The sequence below is a fragment of the Carassius auratus genome, chromosome 43, assembly GCF_003368295.1.
Source record: "Carassius auratus strain Wakin chromosome 43, ASM336829v1, whole genome shotgun sequence".
In the NCBI taxonomy this organism is placed as follows: domain Eukaryota; kingdom Metazoa; phylum Chordata; class Actinopteri; order Cypriniformes; family Cyprinidae; genus Carassius; species Carassius auratus.
The window spans coordinates 7280936-7308707 of record NC_039285.1 but is presented as its reverse complement, the minus strand read 5'-3'; the positions used below and the strand labels follow the sequence as shown (position 1 = coordinate 7308707).

The 27772-nt window shown below is 38.2% G+C and overlaps 1 protein-coding gene across 3 annotated transcripts in view; it reads right to left on the bottom strand.

Annotated features, from left to right (window-relative positions):
* LOC113061593 (breast cancer anti-estrogen resistance protein 1-like) overlaps positions 1–27772 on the bottom strand; it is a 75789-nt gene that overhangs the window by 35414 nt on the left and 12603 nt on the right. Inside the window, exon 1 of one of the 3 annotated variants that reach the window (XM_026230834.1) lies at positions 3397–3681. The exons of 1 other annotated variant lie outside the window; for it this stretch is intronic. In XM_026230834.1, coding sequence (XP_026086619.1) covers positions 3397–3408 — 12 coding nt within the window. In that variant the 5' untranslated portion in view covers positions 3409–3681. Of the gene's footprint in view, positions 1–3396; positions 3682–27772 lie in introns of those variants that run through there. One more of the 3 variants, XM_026230832.1, reaches the window with a different exon arrangement.

Here is a 27772-nt window from a genome sequence, read left to right as displayed (position 1 = left end):
GTTGCTTTGTAACGATTTGTATTGTAAAAAGCGCTATACAAATAAACTTGAATTGAATTGAATTGAACTGTGTGTGCTATATTTTCAGCAGCCATTAGTCTCCAGATGACACTTCAGAAATAATTCTAATACGATGATGTAGTGCTCAAGAAACATCCCTAGTTATTATCAACATTGAACGAAGTTTGCACAAAGGTTGGCTGCTTAATATTTTTGTCAAAATATTTCTACAGGATTCTCTGATGATTAACAAGTTCAAAAGAACAACATTTATTTGAAATAGAAATCTTTTCTAATGTAATATTTTCATTTGTAAAGATATTTTTTGTCTTTACCGTCACTTGTGATTGCAATTGTACAAATTCTTGCTGAATAGAAGTCTTTAAAAACTAAATCTTGCTGACACCACACTTTTGAACAGTAAAGTGCCTAGTATATATATATATATATATATATATATATATATATATATATATATATATATATATACTCCATTTTCTTTAGTAGAAATATATGGCATGTCATATTTAGAAATGTCAGTGTGTTTTTGTAGCACTCTCAGTGCAAGTTTAGGCTCATCCTTTCATTCCTTACACATTCCACAGCTACAACTTCACAAAGATATTAGCCCACATTCCATGCCTTCAGATAACCTCACGCCCCTCCAGACACACAGTCACACTTCCATCTGTACGTCTTTTCTATTCCATTCTGTACGTCAACACTAATGCACACATGCTGACACCACTGTTGATTGGTGCATCCTCTACATCTACTGCATACACACTCTGTGCTTCACAACCAGACAAAAATCACACAATCACATACAAATCCTACAAACAAAGCTTATCCCACAAAATGCATGCATATGTGCACATAACATCACTCATTCACCATCCCTCGTGTTCACTGGAAAAACACACAACGACACCTCCTATGCCCCTCCTTTCCTGGCAGGGTGAGGTTGCAACACCCTCTTCGAAAAAACATCTCTGATTCTTGTAGCTACAGGCTAAGACTAAGTGTTGGTTTACTGCCAATGTTTTTCCACGGCAACACAATGCTGAAGTGTGATCTTTATGGCATGATTTACAGTCGGTCAAAAAGAGATAAACGTGAATGTGTCAAGGACACAGTTAATTTTCGTTAAGACTGCAGCGTGTGCTATAAAGACTCTTTCCTCTTCACCCTGAGCGAAGAACCTTCATCACTGCACAAACATGTCCAGAATCCTGCCTATCCCAAACAATAAATCCAAAAATGATAGGCTTCAATGGAACACGATGACTCCTTTCCAATGCTGAGCGTCACTGTGACCTCAAACAGTCATTCCGCAAGTTCAATAACAGTGACGAGGCCATAAACTCAAGGAGGCCTGAGATACAAAGACAGGAAGAGAAGCTCTCACATGGAATGTGCACGACTACACAGGGTAAGACATAGCTATTGGAAAAATTACGATCATTTAATTATCTGCACTCACAATTGTATTGGAAACCCTTGATGTTGTCTCTTTGAAGAGTTCCAAGTCTTTGAAATAAGCTACTATAGGTTATTTCTCATGCTTTGTTACAAAGCTTAGAGGAGAGACATAGAATTATATTCACTTTAAACTCTGGCAGCTAAACAATACCTGCCTCCCATGTTACATGAGATGAAGGACGGGGAGTAAAAAGACCCATATGAAAGAAAGATCACAAATGAGTTCTCTTACATTTCTCAATTGTATCTCTTAGACAGATATAAGGTTTTTAAACAGTGCAGCTGGATTAACTAATTTAATGTAAATATTTTGTTGGCAACACATTATATAACATTATATAGCCAAACATCAAGCCTCAATTTTTTGGGGAATCAGTGCACTTCTTTTTATAATAATCTTTAACATTCTGGTATTGATCAAAGGTCACACCTGCCACCCTTTTTGTTCGCATCCCAGCTTGGTTACACTTAAATTACCATTGGACCACAATATGTAGGCATCCCATGCGTGATGTCACCATAAAGATTGAATTTGGTCTCAGATCAGCAGAACATTGACACAGATTGATGCTGACATCCATGTTTGCATGATTATGAAAATAATGAGGATGAAGAGCAGGTCATGTCTGACAGACCCCCCAGGAGAGGGTGGGAGGTTCAGGTCAGTGATGGGGAATTCCTCCCTCCTAAACGCAAGAGCTGGAGGGTGAGTCAGGATTTAGTCAGAGAGGCGATGAGGGGGGGAGATGGACTCAGGTTACTCAGCTGTCTCCTAAAAAAAGGGGTCTTTCTCTTATTTAAAGATCCCTAACACAACATGACTCAACATTCTTAACTTAGCAACTGATTCAGCCTGGTTATCTCAAATGGAGAGTGATCTCAATAAGTCAACAGCCCATTCACAAGTCTATTTAGCTCCCTTCCTTCAGCACAGACCACCTCAGGAGGAACCAATATAAACTTAGAAACAGACTCTGGTTAACAGACTATAAAACTGACAAATTTCCAACACAAAGGAAGAAAAGAAAAGGAAATGCCTTTGGAATTTAAACATAAAATAAAGAAACAAAATAACTAAAATCCAATCAAATAAAATTCATACTTTTCATACTCCAGCCACCCAGTCATTATCTGTTTTCGATGCACATTCTGATATTCAGTGCACTAAAAATTGACCATAACAATTTCAAGGTCCATTTCTATGGCCAGGGGATATCCCAGCCTCTGCAGGGGGTGAATCTCAGTGTCCAGATTCCTCATACGGAAGTCCAGAACAGCCTCACTCTCACGTCTAAATACCAAAGCACTGTGTCATTCCTAAACTCTTACAAGCTGAATGAGCGCCAATACTTTCAAACAATGGCACGGAACGAATGCTTCGGCCCGTCACTTCACGCTGTTCTTCTCTCCTTCTCATTTTTCTTTCTCCCTCCTTCTTCCCCCTGCTCTTTTCCATAAAACCTTAATCTTTCAGCTTTCTCCTGAGTCAGCAGAGAAGCTCACAGCGGCTGGACTCCTGTTCCTTCCACTCTTTCCCCCCGTTATGCCTGCTTTCTCACACTCTCTACTAAGCTTTCAAAACTCACTGCTCCTCAAGAAAAGGCCATTTTTAAAAACTCGCACATATATATTCCACTGGACGTTGTCTGAAGTGTTGCAACAAATATTATTGCCTCTTTTTAGAGATTTTTAAGCTTCTAGTCTACTTGTTCTGATTTGTTGCTGTCATAAACACCTTAAAAATGATAACTGTTAAAATGTTTAAAGAGTCCTAAGTAGAAAAACTAAGAAAAATATATGTTAAATGTGTTCTTCTGTCCACTTAGACCCAACTTCACCATCCATTCCCCGAGGGCATTTAGTATAACCAACTTAAAGCGTTCATACAACAATGAGAACAGCAAACACACTCACCAGATAATTCATTTTCAGCCCCGCTGTGTGAGTCTCTGGGACTCCAGACAGCACTTAACTGCCTGAGATCTGACCCCCGATGAAAACTCCCTCAGACCGTCCAGGTCTTTGTCAAATATCTCAGCGTTTCCGTCGGGCAGAAAGTCCGGGCAGCTCCTAACACATTCTCCAATTCCGTGATGTCAGAAGGCAAGAATGAGACTGTCCAATATACTTCTCTATCTTGATCGCGCTCACTCTCTCTGCGTCTGTCCTGTGCTCTTTTTCTCCCTCCCTCTCCGGCAAAAGGAGGAGGGAAGAATCAGGTAACCTGACACCCTCCCAGTTTCTTCTCAATCCTGACATTCCCTCTCCCTGCTTCCGATTGGCTGAGGACTATGTTCTTATGTTAATAAGCTTACCCTCTTCCTCCCCCTGCCTGTGAGGAATATTTAGTGAACCTCTGTAGACCTGAGAAAGACATAGACATAGGTTTTTTGGCCATCCGCTGTACCCCTTACACACAAACACACAGCTTTGTCTAAACTCTTTCCTTAAGTCTCAGACCTTCTGTCTACCCTCCTCTGCTGATTTTGTTTGTGCTTTTGTGCTAAAACTAAAAATCCCCTCACACAACCCTTCCTTCTTCGACAGGAGACAAAAAGCTAAACCCCAGTGACTTTTGCAGTGTTTTGAAACGTTTAACCTCTTTTTTTTCAGTATATATCTGACCAGAATTATTAAAGTACCACTGATTGAGAAAAGGAAGAACTGGGAAGACAGAGATGGGTAGATTTTTTATGGATCCCGAGAGGAATAATTGTTATTTACTTAACGTATCACTGAAGCAAAACTCAGTTCTCTCTTATTTTCTGTCTCCATTTTAAATTACATTAATTTAGTCATTTATGCAGTAAAAACTAATGGAAAGACACTGAAGCAAATAAACTGCACTATGTTTCACATAATAAAAAAAAACAAAGCTTGCTTTCTAACTCAGACATGAAGCTTAAAGATAATCAGTAGAGAAACCACAATAAAATAAAACACAATAAAATAAAACTAAATACTATGAAATTATATATATATATATATATATATATATATATATATATATTTTTTTTTTTTTTTTTTTTTATGAAAGACATTTAAATAATGACTGTTAAATAAACTAAGCTTATCCGTTCCGGTTTGCTTTTTTTCTATTCACAAATCTCCAGGAAAATGAATTTCAAAGCATGACATCCTTCTCCAATTCTCCCGTGAGGAAGTGACCAGGTCAGGGGGTCAAATTGGGATCCACATTTAAATCAATAAGGTAAATAGGCAAAAGATGTAGGTCCTAATAAACGGTCTCCTATAATTTACAGATAAATGTGAGGCATAAAGTAATTCTCTTTATTTTTGCTGAAATGTAAGAGATGTTACTGAAGAGAGGAACACTGTTCTCAAACTGCCATGACATTGTTGTATGGGCCGATGCTGAGGATCAGGAGACAGGTCAGTCTTCCTTATTAAAGAAAAAATGATGCATGATGTAAAACAATAAATGCAGCCATGATTTAAATAAATATCAGTGACTTTTAATACCTGAATTGTTATCATGTCACAGGTAATTCGTTGTCAATTTCCCAATGTTAAGTGGTTCAAGCTTTTTCCAGCACTCACATTCACGCTCACATATACTGATTCACGCTTCTCAGCAGAGCGGGAACTGAGACAAAGCCCTTGATACCTGAGTGACTAAAATCCCCTGAAGTCCGTGAATGTGGGGCCATGAATTACACAGCACAATTGGTGTCAAATCAGCATGATTCTCCCTAATTGAAAGTGCCGTAGCAATTTAAAGCCCTTATCTTCACGCAGCGGCTGTCTTCGCAGGCCACAGGTTGCCATGCCTGGTCTCCATGACAATTGAGTGGCACTTCATCTTGCACTATTGGGTGGCTGCTACGCAAGATGGATTTCGATGGTAGAGATGACTCTGGGACGTTTGTTATTTATTTCCATCAGCTAAAGCCTGAGTGACATCAGAGCTGTCATTGAAATTAGCAAGTGTGCGTGGATTTTGTCACCATAGAGATTAGGCTATCACGTTAGACATCATTTCAATTAGTGCCCCACCCCCTCTTGCTATTCAGTTAATAAGCCCCCTTCCGTCAGCGCCCGCTAATCACAATCCTGTTATATATCGGAAAGAGGGGGTGTTGGAGGTGAGTGGTCTAACTACACGTCACAAAGCACTAGAGAGGTGAAAATGAGAATCTTTGCTGTTTAACAGACCACTGCACCCTCTTGTGAAAAGATTGGATTCGTTCTGTATTAAATATTCATTGACTAGAAAATGTGTGACGTCTGCAGTACCTTAGCTTCTGTTGGAGAGTATTCATGGCTCAGTGAGTGTGGAACAGTAGTTTTATTGTGCCTGAGCGGCCCAGTCTTGGTTTGGTCAGGCTGTCACACCTACGCACAATGTTGTTCAGCTGGCAGCATATCAGCCGCGGAGTTGTGACCACTGCGCAGTGACCTCTGTAACCCCCCACATGCCGCACGTGTCATGACATTCAGGGCAACCCGACAAGAAAGGCTTAGCCAAGGCGGATCGGACCCGGCCACCCCAGAACAGACCAAGCATTTAGGCCTTAAGATGTGAGTCAGATAATGTGAATATGGAAATCCCATTTTCCTCTGAATCAAGGTAATGTCTCTATTTTTTTTCTCTCTAACTTTCTGAACCATTCCAAGAAGTAAAACATCTCTGTTAGGATCTCTCTACATCAGTCCTCTAAATTCCAGAAGAATCTACTGGAAAATTCTGGTAGGAAGGTGAACTAGGATATATCTTGGAACAACAGGATGATTTATTTAATACATCCAAGCTTCAAGAATGAGCAGAATATAAAACACTAGGTTTGTAAAAATTGCACATTTTATTTTATTTTATTTTTGTATTATTATTTATTTTATTATTTATAAATAAAAATTATATAAAATAAAAGTATACATTGAATTTTCTATATTAAATGTACCATGTTGGATCTGACATAACACAAACCTGCGTTATTTCCTTTCCTTTCACTATTTTAACTGGTAGATGATACTAATTCATGTTTCTTTTAACTAACAAAAATGTGTATTTTATATTATATTATTATAATTTATTTTAAATCAACATTGTTTTACACTTTTTAAGTATTAACTTTCTAAAATATTGAAATAAAATGATTTCCAATAATAAGCCTTTAATAAGTTATATTAAAATATTGATAAATGGCTGATAAATTGTATACCATTGAAATATTACACCAGAAATAACACTAAGAAAAAAAATTTATTATGTAAATACTGAGAAAAAATCTAATATTTTCCAATAACTAGAATGCTACTGATATATTGGGCAACCTTAAATATAATATATTTATTTTCAGTTATATTCCTTTAACACCTATGAAAACCAAAAAGCATCTGTGTGCCGAAAGCATCAGTTTAAAACAGTTTGAAAATGTGGGAAATTAAAAATAGGACTTTTTTTCTCCCCCAAAAGTTCAGAAATTTTTGGTTCTCCAAAAGCTCAGAGAATGATGGTTCTCCAATCAACAAGTGTTACTTTCCTTCTCCAATATTTTGAACTTACCAATGTCATGATATGACCACAATATCGCAGGCCATTTGAACTTGCTAGATTGACTTGAGTACATCTGAGCTCATCTTTATGGTTTGTTATGATGAATACTTTGACAAATCTGGCTAAAATTAGACCCAAGATCCCAGTCAAAGTCAAACGAAACACTCAAAGCATTTCCTGTGTCTGACTGAGGACTGTATTGGGAGCTTAATTCTTTGGTGCCACATCATCAAGAATTACTAATTCAGCTCCTGAAAACAACAGCATTCTGCTCATGATGCACTGCTCCACACTCTGCTCCGAGAAAAAACAATGCACATCCTTGTATTGAGACATCCGGTCCCCCAGCCAACAGCAATATTCAAGCAGCTTTGAAGGACAAAGGAATAAAGAGTTCCTTTCTTTGTTGGGACTGTCAGGCCCGCTGCGCAGTCTGCCACCGAGGCCTTTCAACTACTTACTGTATGATGAAAAAGAGAGAAAATCCTCAGCCACACACTCACCTGAAAGAGCACGCACACATACTTGCTTAAAAGTACAGGTATAAATAAACACACAAACATGTACTACACAAAACAGGACGATCGTTCGTCCTACGGGGCACTGCAGCAGATGCAGTGACCGGTGGACAGGCAGCTTTCCAAAACCCCCTCTGGAGTGTTTGTGGTCTTCCCTTATCCACAAACAGAGGATAAGCGTCTGTATCTGTACAGAACAGGAAAAAACAAGACCTAGCCCCTATGAAAATCAACCCCAATCTAAATCACAGCCCTATTTTACACACTTAACACACAACGGGATGAACAGGGTTGATCAGACCAAACCGAAATTTCATTTCCATAGATAATTATATTTGTTTACTTTCAGATTTGGGTTCCCCATTATTATTCATCCTCTTATCAGTCATGGTAATACTTTAAGATGATTAAAAACCACAAAGTGAATCAGTCTTCCTCTCTTTTAATCTAAAGTTGCAAGGATGAGACTTATGGCATGTGCAAAGCAAGCAAAACAAGCACACACACACACAGAGAGAGAGAGAACAACATCAGCACTAGACGACTAGCTCACTTTTCTCATCCTCACTGCAATAAAAAGATTAGCATTAATGTGACAGGAAGTAGATGGCATTATGTAGAGTTGAGCATAATCAGGGTGCGCTGGTGAAATTACTATTCCTCACAATCTGTGTGTGTGTGTGTGTGTGTGTGTGTGTGTGTGTGTGTGTGTTTGCTTCACACCGTCTCAATAAAGCAGAAAGCCTTCCAATCAGCACTTCCTCCTTTACTCTCCCAATACACACACACATAAAACAAGAGGAAAGGAGAGCAATAAATCCAACCTGGGCATCCTGCTGGTTAATTAGATTAATTAATCAATCTGTTTTTCTGATGCTCTCTGGTTTCTGGATCCCACTGGAAAGTATTACTCCCATTATCCAATATTTTGAACTTACCAATATCATGATATGACCACAATATCACAGTGCCATTTGAACTGGCTAGATTGACTTGAGTACATCTGAGATCATATTTATGGCTTGCTATGATTATATTACTGTTTTTATATAAAGCTAACCCTAATCCAAAGCCTTTCAATAATCATTTTAAGAATATTGTTTCCTTTATGACTCTGTATACATTTGATGATGTTCCCTAAAGGAGTTTAGCTAACTTGTGTACTCACACTCTCAGACACACACACACACACTAATCCATTAATCTAGTGAGAACTGCACCTAGAGAGTGACTAACCTCTTAAACAACTATTAAAGAGCAAGACCCAGCAGATATGCATGAACAGACACTCAAACACACACTGTAAGACACCAAAGAACTTCGAACAATCCTACAAATCTCCTTCAGACGGACACAGACGTAGCCTTAGGCGGTCTCCCCTCCCCCTCTCTCAGTGGAATGCAGGAATGCGGTGCTAAACCTAGCAGAACACCACTCTCTCCGACCATCACTTCCAGGAAGGAGAACGTTTTCCCATGGGCTGGGTCCAAGTTGTCCAAGTAACCCGACTGTCTAAGTAACCCGTTCTGTTTGAACCCCACCTCATCCTTATAACCCAAGTGAACAAGGGTCTCCACAGCAACAGCTTATATTATGCTCCTCCCGTCAAATGATCTGTCTGGACAATTGTGAGGTAATACTCTTTCCAGACTTCAACGGTGTTACTACGTACGCTCTCTTACAAATAGCTTCACTATCTGAAAGGTTATTTACAAATCGCTGCAATTTCCCACTTTCAGAAATGTGCTTCCAACAATAAAGCGCAGTTGTAATCAGAAAGCGGCAGCTGTTTGATGCTATCTGTGGGGAATGAGAAACGTTTGATATAAACTCAATTGCCTGATACACGGCTTCATTCGTTTACTTCTAGTCTACTGCGTTTCAGTGTATGTGTGTGTGTGTATGGCCCCGCGCATCCAAGATTTCACTCTCTGCCCTTGAAAGTGAATGAGTCAGTGTGAGAAACAGTCTCTAAGCGGAGGTCTTGGGGAAGTGTTGAGATAAGACCACCACAGCCAGAGCTGACAGGCCATCTAACGTAAGCTCATTACCAGTCTCTCCGCCGTCCGACTCCTGTCTAATTTTATCATGCCACTCTTTACTGTCAAGTATAGATTTTCAGTGATACACTGATGTTAGGGTGATATAATGCTTACCAAAAAAGTAATTAAATAATTTTTTTAGAGTACATTTATGTAAAATTGTAAAAAGTCTGTCACACATAGAATGTTCCTAAGTTTTAATCAATCAAGCTGTTGGCTTTTGGGCTCCAGTCATAAGCATTCAAAAATATTATATTTCTATAAGTACTGTAGCAGAACAAATGTTTTGCTGTAAAATGATGTTATTTCTATTTAATGTGTTTGAGTGAATATGTTATGCTTGACTAATTTTAACAAGCATAAAACATTAAGCATAAAACTATGTGTTCTCTGAAGACATAAATAATGTTGCTTCATTTAAAAAAAACAGTTCACATTTATTTTGAAAACATCAAAAATAATCTTGTTTTAATTCAAACCAATGTGTGTGTGTGTGTGTGTGTGTGTGTGGGCATGTTTTTGTGACATATCAGGACACAAATTTGTATAATGACATGGGTATGACACAGGTATGACACAAGGAGAGGGTGACTTATGAGGACATAACCCATGTCCCTATTTTTCAAAACGCTTATAAATCATACAGAATGAGTTTTTTGAGAAAGTAAAAATGCACAAAGTTTCCTGTGAGGGTTAGGGTTAGGGGTAGGGTTGGTGAAGGGCGATAGAATATACAGTTTCTACATTATAAAAACCATTACGCCTATGGGATGTCCCCACTTTTCACAAAACAAACATGTGTGTGTGTGTGTGTGTGTGTGTGTGTGTGTACTGTATATATATATACACACACACACATTATTTTTTACGTGAAAGCTAAATTTTCAGCAACCAGTCTCCAGTGTCACATGATCCTTCAAAGATCATTCTAATATGACTTCTAATATCTTTTTTAGGATTCTTTCATGAACAAAATAAACAGCTTTTATTTGAAATAATAAAAAATAAAAAAAATTATAAATGTATAACAAATGTATGCATCCTAGCTGAAAAAAAATACACATTTCTTTCAAAACACATATTACTGACCAGAAAAAAATATTTTAGACAAAAACGTGTTTCTCATAAAAGGACTCTTGTTTAAATGTCTTGTTACGCTGAAACAACTTATGGCTGGGCGAAACCACAGCAGCAAATAACTAATAATGAGAACAGCTTAAGATGAAGGGGAAGAGGTCAGAGTCCACGTATGAGGTCTGAAATACATTCTCTGTTTTTTTTTTCAACTCCAAGTTCTGCAGTCCCTTCCATTCAGTACACTGCCACATTTTCTCAACTTTCAGATCCACAGTCTTTTTACAATCTACATTATAGCTTTTGAGTGGCAATCTGAGAAAAGCTACATTACTATCAAGTAATTATTATCAGATATCACCAAATAATTAACTCCATACTATTTTTGATTTCCGAAGTTTTGTGTGCATCTCATTTTGCTAAAATTAAGCTGAGCCTATAAAAAAATGGCATAATATCAGCCATTAGCCCCTCAGATCTTTAGTTATTGGTATGAGATCCATTGAAAACATTTATCTGGTAATTTATCTGACAGCATTATCCAAAGCCACTTTGAGCAATGAGCAGTTCCCCTAGAAAAACCTGTGTTTGAGTGTTCTGAACTTCAAGGGAACAATGGTAGCTCATTGATCTCTCATGTTGAGTTTGGACCACCAACCTTTTTGTTATCAACTGTTATACCACACCACACCACACCATAACTTACAGTAAGTAGACACTGATGAGGCTCCTGTGAGAACAGAGAGCTATGCATGAGAGCACTTTAAGATCACACCTGGATCTCAATTCTCAGAACATGAATCAGTGTCTGAGTGTCTTTAAAAAGAATTTCATGCTTCAAACATCATCAGACAGCAGCAGCATGTAATACATGGACAGTTATGTCAGTCGCGCTGCAGTGCAGTGGTGCTTATAGAGTTCAGGCAGGTCAGATGAAACTATTAACTCCACTGACCTACAGATAAACATCACATTGATCTGTGTGTGAGACCGGAGAGCGGGGATTGCTCATGTGGGTGTCAATCCACCACAGCATATAATCTAACACACCTCATTTAGCCCACTGGAGGAGAAGGCAAACGTTCATGGAGACGGACAGATTTTCTGAGATACAGTGATGTCTGGGTCTCAAACGTTGTGGTATTGTCTGTGGGTTAGGGCAGTGCTAGGGTCGGCGATTCTGACCTCTCCTCCCAGCCAGCCACTGGGGGCACATCCTTTACCCCGGCTGAAGTACAGTGCAACGTGAGGTCGCTGACCCCTCTGAATGCCGGTGAAATACAACACCCATTTATCAGGGAGTTCTGGAATGCAGCTGAGAAATTAGCGGGGGGCAATGGGTGATGAGGCAAAGCCAAATATCACCCAAATACCATTCATTTAACAGCCCGGCAAGCAATTTTGCACGAGAAAATGAAAACGGTTAAATGACAAAGTTCTTTCTGGTTCTCTGATGATGACATCGTTGAGTAGTGATGGGTTATTCTTGAACGATTCGTTCATTTTGAACAAATCTTTAATGTGTCTCGAGACGAACGAGTCGCCTCGGGGAGTGATTCGTTCAGTCATGCATGTGCAACTTCCCTTGGGTTCTGTACTGAAATTAGTTTACCTATTTCGAGTCTTTGAGTTTTTCAAGTCATTCGTTCATCACGTGACAGACCCATGATTTTTTTCCCTATGCAGTCTGATCCAGAAAGAGACTTAATAATAATTTCAATAAATTTGAAATTCAATAACTAAACAAAAAAATTTCAAAACCTTTGCTGTCTTATGTATCCCAATAGCCCCATCATTAAGCTCAAGTACCCCTTTATCGTCACTTATTTTTTGACTAAAAATGAGAGTCATGCACACAAATGTACAAACCTTGCATTAATTTCACATATCGTATTTGTCTAAAAAAGGAACTAAACTAAATCCAGAACATAGTTGTATTTTTGTAAGTATATTTCGACAACACTATTTTACTATACAATTTACATATACAATATATTTAACAGATTTTATTCATATTTATTCAATTAAACAAAACATTTAATTGAATAATAAAAATATAATAAAATTAGATAAAATCTCTCTCTCTCTCTCTCTCTCTCTCTCTCTCTCTCTCTATATATATATATATATATATATATATGCATATCAAATTGAAATAATAATAAAAATTGAAAATAAATAATACAAATGTATTAATTTGTACCCAAGTACCGCCAAGGTACATGTACCTATTGTTGTAGATCACTCCAAAATGAGTGTTGGTATAGCGGTGTGTAGATATAATGGCCTTTAATGAGCAGATCAGTAACTGTGCTGCTCTGCGATGCTCTGTGTGCCATTAACGCTTCTCAGAGATCATCTCGGAGACCCATCAATTCCTGATAGGCTCCTACTCTAATGCTGCCTGGAGCGCTGGAAATAAAAGGCCTGACCAGCAGCTAATAACTCATTACAGACCCACTGAGCTGGTGGTTAGATAAACAGAGAGGGGAAAACAAACATGTCATTAAGCTTGGTGCCAAAGCATGCATACACAAACTCACACTCTGCGCTCCAATTTAGTACAGTTATGCCTCCTTTTGACCTTGAGAGGCACCAGTGCTTGAGTTTAAAAACACAAGAGGCCAAATAAAACATATTTCATACCATTTTCACACCTTGTTTAGACATGAGATCAGGCTGTGATGAGCAGTGATCAGGCAGACTTGATTGCTGGGAGTATTGTTAATGAGAATTATGCATGACATGCCAATAATGTGCTTTCACCGTCCAGCAGGAGGTGCCACTTCTGCCTTGATGGTCACTCCTCACCTGCGTCTCTGTAGGAAGTAGGTGATGCTCTAGAAGATTTCCAGATCCCGCAGATAAGGGGTTTAAATTTCTAGATGCTATCTATCAAAAGAGCAGCGAGACAGAGATAAATGACTGCACAGATCTGAGAACAAGGGCATTATAATAGGCTGATGAACTTGACTTTTAGTACGCACAGACACACACAAACTTAATAATTCTTCATTTTCATGCATCTCATTCCAAACCTTGTTTTAAGCAAAAAAATAAAATAAAATACTGAAATAGCCACTCGTTAAAACCGAGGTATGCAACGAAGCATTTGTGAAGCCACAACACACACAACCTTGAGGCTGATGGGCTGCAACAGCAGAAGACCCCACCGGGTACCACTCATCTCCACTACAAATAGGAATAAGAGGCTACAATTTGCACAAGCTCACCAAAATTGGACAGTTGAAGACTGGAAATATGTTGCCTGGTCTGATGAGTCTTGATTTATGTTGAGACATTCAGTTGGTAGAGTCAGAATTTGGCGTAAACAGAATGAGAACATGGATCCATCATGCCTTGTTACCACTGTGCAGGCTGCTGGTGGTGGTGTAATGGTGTGGGGGATGTTTTCTTGGCACACTTTAGGCCCCTTAGTGCCAATTGGGCATCGTTTAAATGCCATGGCCTACCTGAGCATAGTTTCTGACCACGTCCATCCCTTTATGACCACCGTGTTCCCATCCTCTGATAGCTACTTCCAGCAGGATAATGCACCATGTCACAAAGCTCGAATCATTTCAAATAGGTTTCTTGAACATGACAATGAGTTCACTGTACTAAAATCGCCCCCACAGTCATCAGATCTCAACCCAATAAAGTATATTTGGGATGTGGTGGAACGGGAGCTTCGTGCCCTGGATGTGCATCCCACAAATCTCCATCAACAGCAAGATGCTATCCTATCAATATGGGCCAACATTTCTAAAGAATGCTTTCAGCACCTTGTTGAATCAACGCCACATAAAATTAAGGCAGTTCTGAAGGCGAAAGGGGGTCAAACACAGTATTAGTATGGCGTTCCTAATAATCCTTTAGGTGAGTGTATATATGGTACCAGCTGCAGACATTGCAAGAGCACATTAAAGCTTTATGGAGAATGAAGATCCGTTTAAGCATTGAAGAATTCCCTGCTGATGGGCTTCTAATTCCAGTTTCATTAAAAGAGGGAGTTTCCTCACAGTCAGGGCCTCGATTAGAGGGGTAACGGGCCATAAACAGAGAGAGAATGGAAACCAGAGAGATAAAGGGATGGGGAAATTAAGAGAAATCAGCTGGAAAGAAGAGTGTTTGGAAAGGAGTTCGGAGAGGAGAGAAGAATCAGAAGATGTCACTGGTGGTTAATTGTCAAGAATCTACATACATCAATATAAAAACAGAACCGTCATGCTCCACACGCCAAGAGACCTCGCTGCAAACAAATGCTAAACACGTGCAGCCAGCAGCTGTTAGATCCATCTTACGATCAGTCGTGCAATCAGTTATCGGCCCTCTCTCCATCTCTGAATATCCTGCTCTCCATGCTGCACCTACCTCAGCTGAAGCCCCCTGCAGACAGTCAAACATTTTACAGAACACCTGGAAGGGGAGGGGAGGAGATGAGACATCTGCTTTGACAAACATCACATCAGCCTTAATATGACAGCGCAACACAGAACAACAGACTTCAACACAGGCTAAAGATAACCATGCAGTTTGGGGGTGTATCTCACTCATACACAATATTAAGGTATTGGAGGCAATGCTATAACGTGCTCACATTTTATTTGCAATATTGCAATATTGCCCCAAGTCGCAATTTTACTTTTATATAGTTCTTAAATATTAGAAATATTAATTAAATCATTGATTGTAGTGCAATGTAATGGCATATAAGCATTTAGAATATGCAAATGTTATCAGCATATTATTGAGCATTTAAACACTGAATGACTTTACAGGCATAGTTCTTGAATTAAGTTTGCTCTTAAGAAAACTGGTTTCAGACAGACTTTCAAAACACCGTAAGATCACATCTTATGATCTAGAACAAATCCAATGGTTTAGACCTAATCAAGCAAATACAAAACTATATTTGAGTATTATATTTGACTGTATTGTTTAAAGTCGGCATGAAATAAAAAATTCACCCCTATTCATGCATGCATACACGCACAAATTACATACATTTTCATTGTTATGCATATAAGCGCCTGAAACTGTATTCTTTTATGGAGTAAAAATGTTTTGTGGAAAGAACAGCACACAGTCTGTTGTCCATTCAAATTCTTATGCAGTAACAAACATTGGATTTAGATGTGCCAGCTATTAGAATATTTTTTCACACAAATGAAATGTTGCATCTAGGATTGAAACTATCCATTTTAAAATGCATAATGGTTTATGGAATTATGGTTATGCAAGGTTAGTTCTACTAAACCTTATGCATGGTGCTAATTCTACTAAACTAGATGAATACATATGTTTCATGTGACGCTGTAAATCTTAGAAGGCATTTTAAATCAAATCATCTGTTGTGGAGTAATAATGAGAATGCTCTTGTAAAACTGCATTCATATGCAAATATATTCGGCATGTGTCCACATACAGTATTGTTCAAAATAATAGCAGTACAATGTGACTAACCAGAATAATCAAGGTTTTTAGTATATTTTTTATTGCTACGTGGCAAACAAGTTACCAGTAGGTTCAGTAGATTGTCAGAAAACAAACAAGACCCAGCATTCATGATATGCACGCTCTTAAGGCTGTGCAATTGGGCAATTAGTTGAAAGGGGTGTGTTCAAAAAAATAGCAGTGTCTACCTTTGACTGTACAAACTCAAAACTATTTTGTACAAACATTTTTTTTTCTGGGATTTAGCAATCCTGTGAATCACTAAACTAATATTTAGTTGTATGACCACAGTTTTTTAAAACTGCTTGACATCTGTGTGGCATGGAGTCAACCAACTTGTGGCACCTCTCAGCTGTTATTCCACTCCATGATTCTTTAACAACATTCCACAATTCATTCACATTTCTTGGTTTTGCTTCAGAAACAGCATTTTTGATATCACCCCACAAGTTCTCAATTGGATTAAGGTCTGGAGATTGGGCTGGCCACTCCATAACATTAATTTTGTTGGTTTGGAACCAAGACTTTGCCCGTTTACTAGTGTGTTTTGGGTCATTGTCTTGTTGAAACAACCATTTCAAGGGCATGTCCTCTTCAGCATAGGGCAACATGACCTCTTCAAGTATTTTAACATATGCAAACTGATCCATGATCCCTGGTATGCGATAAATAGGCCCAACACCATAGTAGGAGAAACATGCCCATATCATGATGCTTGCACCTCCATGCTTCACTGTCTTCACTGTGTACTGTGGCTTGAATTCAGAGTTTGGGGGTCGTCTCACAAACTGCCTGTGGCCCTTGGACCCAAAAAGAACAATTTTACTCTCATCAGTCCACAAAATGTTCCTCCATTTCTCTTTAGGCCAGTTGATGTGTTCTTTGGCAAATTGTAACCTCTTCTGCACATGCCTTTTTTTTAACAGAGGGACTTTGCGGGGGATTCTTGAAAATAGATTAGCTTCACACAGACGTCTTCTAACTGTCACAGTACTTACAGGTAACTCCAGACTGTCTTTGATCATCCTGGAGGTGATCATTGGCTGAGCCTTTGCCATTCTGGTTATTCTTCTATCCATTTTGATGGTTGTCTTCCGTTTTCTTCCACGTCTCTCTGGTTTTGCTCTCCATTTTAAGGCATTGGAGATCATTTTAGCTGAACAGCCTATCATTTTTTGCACCTCTTTATAGGTTTTCCCCTCTCTAATCAACTTTTTAATCAAAGTACGCTGTTCTTCTGAACAATGTCTTGAACGACCCATTTTCCTCAGCTTTCAAATGCATGTTCAACAAGTGTTGGCTTCATCCTTAAATAGGGGCCACCTGATTCACACCTGTTTCTTCACAAAATTGATGACCTCAGTGATTGAATGCCACACTGCTATTTTTTTGAACACACCCCTTTCAACTAATTCAACTAATTGCCCAATTGCACAGCCTTAAGAGCGTGCATATCATGAATGCTGGGTCTCATTTGTTTTCTGAGAATGTACTGAACCTACTGGTAACTTGTTTGCCACGTAGCAATAAAAAATATACGAAAAACCTTGATTATTCTGGTTAGTCACATTGTACTGCTATTATTTTGAACAATACTGTAAGCGTGCAAGTGTGCGCTCTGAGGCTTCCCTGCTGCCGTGGCTCATTCCTGACCTGTTGGATCCTGTTCTCTCTCACTGGAGACACGCTTCGTTCAATGTAACAATTACTATGTGTTCCTACAACTAAACACTCCACCTTCCACACTTTTTCTCTCGCCTCTGGTGTTTTCGTATTTGGAAAATACAGGTCTGCTTGATACATTCACCCTATAGAGATATGTAGTTATAGATGTAAGTATACTGCTAAGGGTGTATCCAGTGCTTTCCATGTTTTCATGCCTGCACCGAGTACGCGTCTCTGATTGGGGTCACCGTGGAAACAAGGCGACGGTCCAATGCAGCTCTTGCCTGCACAGGTAAAACACGCGATGTGGCTTTGACAAATCAACCTGATGTTGACACAGCTGCACATTCCTTCTCTTGCTCTCTTGTTATCCTTGAATACTCGAAACAGAGTAATCCCACATGACAGGGATCAAGTTCATTTTAAAAGTTTGCCAAATTATATTAATCTAGATACACTGCCAAAACTTTCATCCGGATATGTTGTAAAAGTTTTGTTTTGGCTATATATATATATATATATATATATATATATATATATATATATATATATATATATATATATATATATAGATAGATAGATAGATAGATAGATAGATAGATAGATAGATAGATAGATAGATAGATAGATAGATAGATAAACAGGTTCAATTTTGAGCTTTTTCCTGAGGCATACTGTATGATCATAAAAGCCCAGATGATGACTGCCATGTAAAAAAGGACTGCATCCACAACTATTTACTATTCACTAACTGCATCCACAACTATTTACATCTCCATCCCCTACACTGTCAGGGGCCTATGAATCACATTTTGTTGCTTTGCAGTCTGAATTGAAGAGGGACACAGTTTTTGTATTATTCAGCTGTATGTACTCAGTGCAACTTATAACATCCAAGTGAAAGATACAACACAACATGTCACAAAAAAAGGTGGAAAAAGGATAACCTCCCCTCGTAAGAAAAAATTACTTAATCAGATGTAGTAAATCACCTTCTCAATGACACACAAAGCCCTTCAACTGTGATAAGCTGTGGTCATTTTAATTAGCTCAGCATTAAACGAGCTTGAGTATTGCAGTCCTTGGTAGTGCAACTGAAGCAAACAATCAACTGGCACTGTCAAAAGTTCTCCAGGATAAAGTTGTGAACATGCACTTTCTACTCTCGCAAATCGTTGAACTCGCATTTGATATGTATGCCCAATTATTGTGTTTGAATATACACGTGTGTATATATTTGTTGAACAAGTGGTAATCGTTTACATATCTTCTGATTGATGGCCATCAGTGGTTGGGTAGAAGACAACAAATCCCATCATTCCACGCTCCTTTTTAGCGTCATCATACCACGCAATTGTTTTTGTTTTGGTAGTGCGCCCTCTAGTGGCAGGTCCTACAACCTGTACCTTTAACTATGAAATGTTTAAACTTTGGAAGTTGAAAATTTTACGTCAATATTCAAATATCCAATATCCAAATTTGACTGGAATCCAGCATAACTATAAAAGCTATATTCTGCAAAACTCCTGCACATACACCCCACATTGACACTGGCCTAAGGTTCAGACCATGTTTCTATGGTTGTGAGTCCCAGAGAACAGTGCAGGAGGAGAGGAAAATAATAAAGGGAGTGGAGACAGATCAGACTTGTCCAGTTCTTCTGATAAGAGAATCGGAACAACTCGTTCCACATTCTCCTGCTACCATCCATCAGCTCGGGTCACACAACGCTGATCCTGCATCCATCCTCACCTCTGACCCTGCTCATCACTCATGCTAACACAGTGTTTATCTGTGCCTCACACACACGCAGATCTGAAACACTGCTCTCCTGAAACACATTCACCCGGACGCCTCTTACCAAAGCTTTTCTTTTTTAGATGATAATGCTTTAAAGTACTTTATCAGGCTGCAGAGCTGATGGAAGAGGCCCCAGAGAGGAATGCAGTTCAGGTTGGTAAACATGTCTACTCAGCAGCACATGCTGCCCTTCAGCACGCTATACATTTCAGCCCACTGCAATTAAAATCCACAGGAAGAAAGGGGGGAAAAGAGATTGAGGAATTGGAGGAAGAGGATGGAGGGATGGCAGACATAGATGACTACTAATGATTCATTAGAGGGCAAACTGAAAGAAAGGTGTGGATGATATATTAAAAATATAAACTACTGTTTTAGAGTTTTGGGTCAGAAAGATTTGTTTAAATGTTTTTGAAAGAAGTCTCTTATTCTTATGAAAGCTGAATTTAACAAAATACATCAAAAGAGTATAATTTTGAAATATTATTATAATTTAAAATAACCATACAATTACAAATAACTATATATTTTAAAATGTAATTTATTTAGTCATTCCTGCAGTCTTTTTTGTCACATGATCATTCAAAATCTTATGCTAATCTGTGGCTCAAGAAACATTTCCTAAAACAACTGCTGTATATATTTTGTTAGGATTCTTAGATGAACTTGTAAACTTTGATGAATCTGTAATTTTTCAGCCTTTCTGAAAATCTTACTGACCCCAAACTTTTGAACAATAGCATAGCATAGAAAAAACAAACAATATATTTTATGCTTAACTGACAACAATCTCTGTTCGGTCCAAGAGGCTGATTAACAAAGTATTAATGCCTTTTCAGGGCAAAAAAAGAAAAAAGGATAAATACTATATTTTCAAAAGAGTGTGAAAATATCAATATTATATTTTACCCCAGCCTTCACAAAAATCATTATGCAGTGATTTCAATACATCTGATGGGATTACTGCTGGATTATGAAATTCTGAGGTTTTATCAATAACACAGAGGTCATAAATCTGTCTGCTCTAGTCTGATTGTGGCACTTCCTGTGAGCCTGTGGCTGTGGGGACAGTGAGTTCCTCTGAGTGGATCTGGGGAATTGAGAATCGCGCCATGAGCCAGTCTGTCTGTTTGCTGTCAGATGTGCTGCCTATACACAAGCACACACAGAGATTGAGAGAGAGATAGATAGAGAGTCTCCTCTCCAGGACATGGAGACTGACATCTCAGACACTCTCCGGCTATTTGTTCCACTACCTCGCAGACAAGCTCTCCCAGTGGGCAAAAGCAGCTCGAATAACAACACATTTGACTATAAAGAGCCACACAAACTCACAAAAACACACAGAGGAACAGAGGAAATGACAAATATAAAAATACAAAGACGTAGACAAATATATTCATTTATGGGTACACTCATGGGTTGATTAGTAATAAAAAAAATTCTAAAACATTAAAAATCATACAAACTCCAAGCTTTTGGGCATTAATGCCTTCATTTGTTTTTGATACTTTTCAATTGAAAAAAAAAGATTTGTATTGTAATGTGTAACAAAAAAAAAAAGGAAATTACTGAAAACATTATTAAATTGTCATTAGGATACATAAAGCACTGGCGATGAAATTAGCCAGCAAGACAATCTGTTATTTTAGTCTAAAAACATAGGTAATTTCAAGCACAGTGCACCAAGACACAAACAGACATCCACACATTTGTCTGTGGAACACACATACACACAAACACACAGACACACACACACACACATCAGCTGGAATGAGCATCATTCCAAAAAATAAATAAATAAATGAGAAGAGAAGGAACAGTGTTTCCTCTGAGAAAAGACAAGCTTTTTATATCCACTCGGAAGTGGAGTAGGCTAATTAGGAAAGCAGGCCTACTTAAATCATATTAATAACAGCCATGCTACCTCACTCAGAGAACAAGCGAGAATGTGTGAGATCCACACCTTAAACCTTCAGATACCCCAGCTCAGAATAATATACAGTCTCCAAATAATGCTTTAATCAAGGATGATCAGGAGATATGCAGGAGATTAACACTGTTTGCTAAGACAAGCATTAACATTATTCATGCTTATACTAACCCTCAGAATTAAACTTCAGGGCACAGCTCATCCAACACAGTTTGTGCTACAGATATTAATTATATATTCAATTGCACGACATATTGCAGAGAGAAATGCAATTATTTTTCCAAGTGATCAGAATTGCAGTGTTCATCTAGCACACAATAAACAAATGCTACTTGGACTTACAATGAAACAAAGAAAAACACAAAAAGGAGATGGGTGTTTTTGATTTGGACCTGTGGGCAACCACTGAGTAATGTCATATGAACCATTCAGAATACTTGTATATAAACTCACTAGAAACCATTCATAATACCTTTGCAACCTAAATAACACCAACAATACTGAAAAAACTGTAAAAACCTAGTTTTAAATCCTACTGAAAAAAAATCCTTCAAGGGCCACAAAATACTTTCTTAGTCAGACGCCAGATGGCCAGTTCAGTGTTCAGACATATTCATCATTACTACAACTATTTTATCATGTTGCCTGCATGGACACAGCGGGGTCAAAAACACTTCCTGTTTTAAACCAAACTAGCTTTTCTTAAAGGGACAGTTCACTCAAAAATTTAAATATTGCCATCATCATTCCAAGCCTGTAAGACTTTTTTTCTGTGAAACGCAAAGAATGAAGAATGTCTATAAAATTAAAGTCAACTGGGTCCAATTTTGTTTCCATCTGACTCATTAGCTACATTTATATGCATCCAAATTAAAGTGTTTATAATCATATTGGACTGAAATCCTTCATGAAAACACCTCAATAGATCCGACAGTGCTTATCTGAATTAAATTTCGTTTAGGTTGAAAGGGGTGGTCTAGACATTGAATCCAATTAACATGGGGAAAAATTACCAAGTAAAAGCTTAAATCTAACTATTATCTCGGATTTAAAAATACCTTGCGCATGTGCAGTGTCATTTACATATATTTGATGCTATATGAACGTGTTTATTTATGGCTAACCCATGTCTAACTATAGGAATACAACGCCTATCACGCCATTCCTATATAAGGTCTATTCAGTATTATTCAGGAGCTTTGTCAATTGCTCAGGGGCAAATTACCCTCCTCCGTCCCCAGCTCCTCTTTTCATCACAATCAGGACTTTGGCTTTCTGATGTTCCTCATTTTCCCAAATCAGACTCTTTTTATCATGAAAAATTATGTTACACTAAAATTTCATTAAGAACATTAATGATATCTGCTACATTTGGTTCTGTTCTGTTTACCCTAAGAAGGTTACTGCTGCTCTGCCCGCTCATTCATGACAGGCTGCATGGATGGGCAGGGAGTTTTTGCCCAGAACTGAACCATTCCTCCAATCCAAACTGTATGCTAAGCACCAATAATCTTTGACGATAATGAAAAGTCTTGACAGAATTATATTCACGGTAGCTCTGGTAACATTATCACCAGCTTACTCTGGTCTGAATGCGGTGACTGGGCACTGCGTATTTGCTGTAATTTTGTTCTGAAAACTTGTTAAGTGCAAGTAAAGCAATAGTAGAAATAGTAATGGTTTGGAACAGCATGAACATGGGGGAAAGATGACAGAATTTATTTTTGGGTGAATTATCCCTTTTAACTAAATGAAGCAGTTTGTGTATTTTTGGAATGATGACATTACTTATGGAATTGTGGTAAGACTGATTTAGACTGCTAAAACGAGTGCCAATCATCTCTCATTCGGCTGATTGGAGAGCAGTGTGTGTTTGAGAGTGAGTGAGAGCGAGGGAAGGGGGTGGATTATTCCTGAGAGTGTGAGAAGATCGACAATTTGAAGGTCACCTCCAGTCAGCTTAAAGAGAGACCAACCCTCCATCCATCACTTTAAATGGCTATGGACACTTCACTGATTGACAAGAGATAGAAAGAGTGATGTACTCAAAAAGACAGATGAAACACTTTCCCATGATCCCCAAACACAAACCTAGACAAGCAGTTTGTTTTCTTTGTGCCTGGTATTATGCAGCCAACTGCTTGTATCCTTGTTTCAGTCAGCTCTTGGATGTAAAGCAAATGGTTGGACATGGCTCCCATCGCATGCTAGCAGCGGCTTATTGTGTGCAAATCCTTTCCTCAACACGCCAAGCACTTTCCAGATGTAATACCTGTAACATGACAAATCCGTGGTTGCTCAACTTCCGAGTCAGCGATACAAACTGAGACTCAAGGGACACAATTTCATTAGAATTTGACTCACCTATGAAAGTACCCCATCCAGACTCCTATCGGCCAATCACGTTAATGATGCAACACCACACTCCTGTGAGCTATTACAAGCATAATTTACACACAATAACGTATCGCCTAATCTTGACACTGTAGGACAGAATGTGTAATTCATTTATCCACACTTCTCTATTTCAGTCTGACATAATTAGACTTGTAGATGGAGGCAAACACACAAGGACACACCACATACACAAACACCTACTACTGACAAATGTGCGTTGGAGCAATATTTTTGTGGTTGGCTGCCATTTGAATTCTTACATTCATTGATCTTTTTCATCTATTTTTGTTTTCTGTAATGATTCTGATCTGTCAAAATCTGAATTGTCACCAAGATAATGGCATCTAGTTCAGTGGAGCTCAACCAGGTGGCAGGGGCCCACAAGGGGGCCTCAGCAAGCTTCCAGGGGCCTCAATTTATTTAAATCGGCTGGAGTCAAATTGGAGTCAAAAAGGTTGTGATTTTGAATGTATATAATGATTTTGAATGTATGTCTATCGTTTTTCCAGCAAAAGTGTGTTTATGAACCTACTGAATTACATATTATATTGATATATTACATGTAAGTATTTGGCATTATACTTTTGTCTAAAGTAACTTACATTGCATTCAAAGTTGTTAGCACCATGCTCTACTTTTTGAGCAATAAAAATATAATTTCGAGCAAATACAAAAAATGTGTTATCTGAGTCAGGTCAAGCTCAAATCTACTTTTTATCTGTTTGTTTGTTTTTGTCCATGCAATGGAAGTCAAAGGTCACCAAAACAATCTTCAAAATATCTTACAAGTTAGTAAAAAAAAAATTGGGGGTGAATTCTTTAGAACAGATTAGTCGATTAGTTTACCAGGCAACACAAATTCTAGAATATGTAGTTTTGCACATTCCTAAAATATGTACAAACCTAAAAGCATACCTGCAGCAGACGGACATAAACAATACTTTGATCTGTGTTTTTGCCAATGAGAGTTGCCTGTGAATGCTGTATGTCTCCATGGCAGGATTTCCTGGACTGTGCTCTCTTGACAGGCTTCATGTTCCTGCCAATCTCACACATACTGCACATAATCACGCTCCCTTTCATACTGTCTGACCACCAACCCTACTGACACAAACTACAGAAGAACACAAACTAGAGCCTAGAAAACAGACAGAAGGATTTAAAATACAAGAAGAAAGCATAACCTCAGGAATGCACTGCCTATGGCAATGTTTTCTTTGATAGTCTGCTTGTCCCGACCTGTTGGCTAGCAGTGAGTATCAGCCCTCATTGCTCAGCACACGCTCACTATGTATCATTTGTCGTCAGGTCTGTTTTTTTTTTTAAAGTCCTTAAAGCCCAAAACATGCTCAAATACATAAATGCAAATACTTCTACTGTAGCTATGCAAACTTGGTTTCACGCGGAACATAAACAGCATGTGCAATCAAATGACGCTTAATTATCTTTCAAATAAATGCTACTTGATTTCATATTTAATATATAGCCTAATGCAAAGAGATTCTTACATTTAAAGTGAGGCGTAAGTGTCAAAAAATACTTTTTGAGGCCAATGTGTGTACAAAATGAGCACGCACATAGAGATCCAAGTATACTGCACCATTTAATCGCAAATCTATATGCAGACATGCTCCACTGACAGCAAAATGCCAGGAGAGATCCATAAGCCCCGTCTTCTTCCCAAGTCCAATCTAGGAGAAATGTGACCACCATCCGATGAAACGCAATCAAAGCTCTTTCACACATGCAGCTATCTCAGTCTCATTGCTGTCAGGATGGGATTGAAGAAAGAACTGTTCAAACTATCTGGCCACATGGAAATGTCACCATCAATCCCGGTCCTTCCACTTGATGTGTCCGTATGTGGACTATTTATTTTTTTTCATTAAGCTTAGAGGCTTGAGAGTGGGCGGAGCGTGGAAAACATGTCATGGCACATGAGACAACTTCTCAATAAAATTACCTACATTTGGATAATGGATTTAGAGAGTTGGGTATTATGAAATGTGAATGCACAAACACAAGAAACTTCCCCATCTTTAGGAATCTCTGCCTCCTGAAGTTTCTCCATTAGAGAGGCATACGTCCGCCCTAATGGATTGCTACTGGAGGCAACAGCACAATATCCCTTCGGTCTGAGAATGATGGGTATTCAAGACTCAAGGAGCTGGAGAATGGCTCCAGCCAAAACTCAGAAACAACTGTTTATCATAACTTTGAAAATAAAAAACTGCTCCAATTTATGATCGCAAACCACTGAAGCATTTCATGCTAAGTGAACATGCATCCTAGCAAACCAAATAATTGACAAGGCAAGTCTGATTACTAAAACATAACCAGGTTTATGGGGTAATTTTTCAATAAGTATTAAAAAAGAAATGTTAAACTATCTTTTTGTTGTTGTTGTTGTTGTAACATAAATGTAAAATAAATAAATTTCTATGTAAAACTGTCTAAACTGGTTTATTTAAAAGGTGGAACAACTTTCCTATCCACATAAACTTCTGGTTCTGCTTTCAATAGTTCATGTGCCGAAATTTTGTCAACTGAAAATGGTCAGCCGACCAAAAAAAATTGTTTTGGCTGTAATAGTGACAAAAATCATAATTGTGGATTATTCCCTTGAAATTGTAATTGCGATTATTAACTTACATTGAATTATGTTTATACCATTGTTTGCTGTGAAAGTAGTTTCTGTAAAAAGTATTTGCAGATAGTTATAGCACATCTAATATTGAAAAGTAATCAAGTTTGCACAGCTATGACATAAGTTTGACAAGACAAGGTTAATAAATGACGTGAATGTGAAAGTGATTATTTTATGGCTATTCTCTTAAAACAGCACAATAATGTTTATTCAAGTGCTCATTGTCCCACAGATTTTCCATTGTGAGTGTGTTACTAAAAATATGATTATTGGTTGTTTTTACAAACTTAGAGACAAGTTGAAATTGTTTCCTGTTTTAATCAACAGCTTGCCACAGATCCTGTCGACAACATTTGTAATGTTTGTATTTACCTGGGGAAATTATCACTAATTACAGAGTACAGATCATTCCTGAGAATGTAAACAGTACTGCAGATAGTCGTGGTACATCTAATATGCAGAAGTAACCTGGTTTACCATGACAAAAGTTTTAATATTACAGACAAAGTAAATGATTTTCAATCACAGATGCTTCAGAAACACTTGTATTTACAGTACACTTGCAATTCCTTTAATAACATTACGGTTGTATTTTTAGAAAGGATTTTCAGACTTTGAATTAAGCATTGCACATTAGCTGGCCTCTCCTTCTCTCTCTGCATTTGTTTATCTAGCTATTCTGTAGTCAACAGGGCATTGCCTACTCTTCTCCCTGTCCATTAGTGAGCATGTGATTAGCATTCCTCCAAAATTCCCTTAACTAGCCCTCATCTCAACACACAAACAGACGCATAACAAAACACCACGTACGCACACATACACGCGCCTGCATCTCAGATATACACACAAATTCAGTCTGTTCAGCAGCCAGTGAGGACAAAGGAATAGTCCATTTCCTGACCCGTAACAGAGTTGAGTGAGCATGCCCTGTCCTAGATAATGGAAGTTGCAAGACTGTCTAAGGTCTGTCTGATTCTCTCCTTGAGAACAGGAGATAAAATCCTGACAAGGAGCCAAATGATTGGAGGAAGTTCTGCAAACCAACCACAACACTCAGATCCAAAGCTCAGTTCGTGATTGACGTGGATAAATGAGAAAACGTAATTAATATGATATAATATCGTGCAAAGATTTTATGATCAGATCAAGACACACAAGGACACAATGGTGGGCAGTATGATCAAAATCACAAAATCATATCACATACATCAGAGTAAATTTATATCATGGTAATTGTAT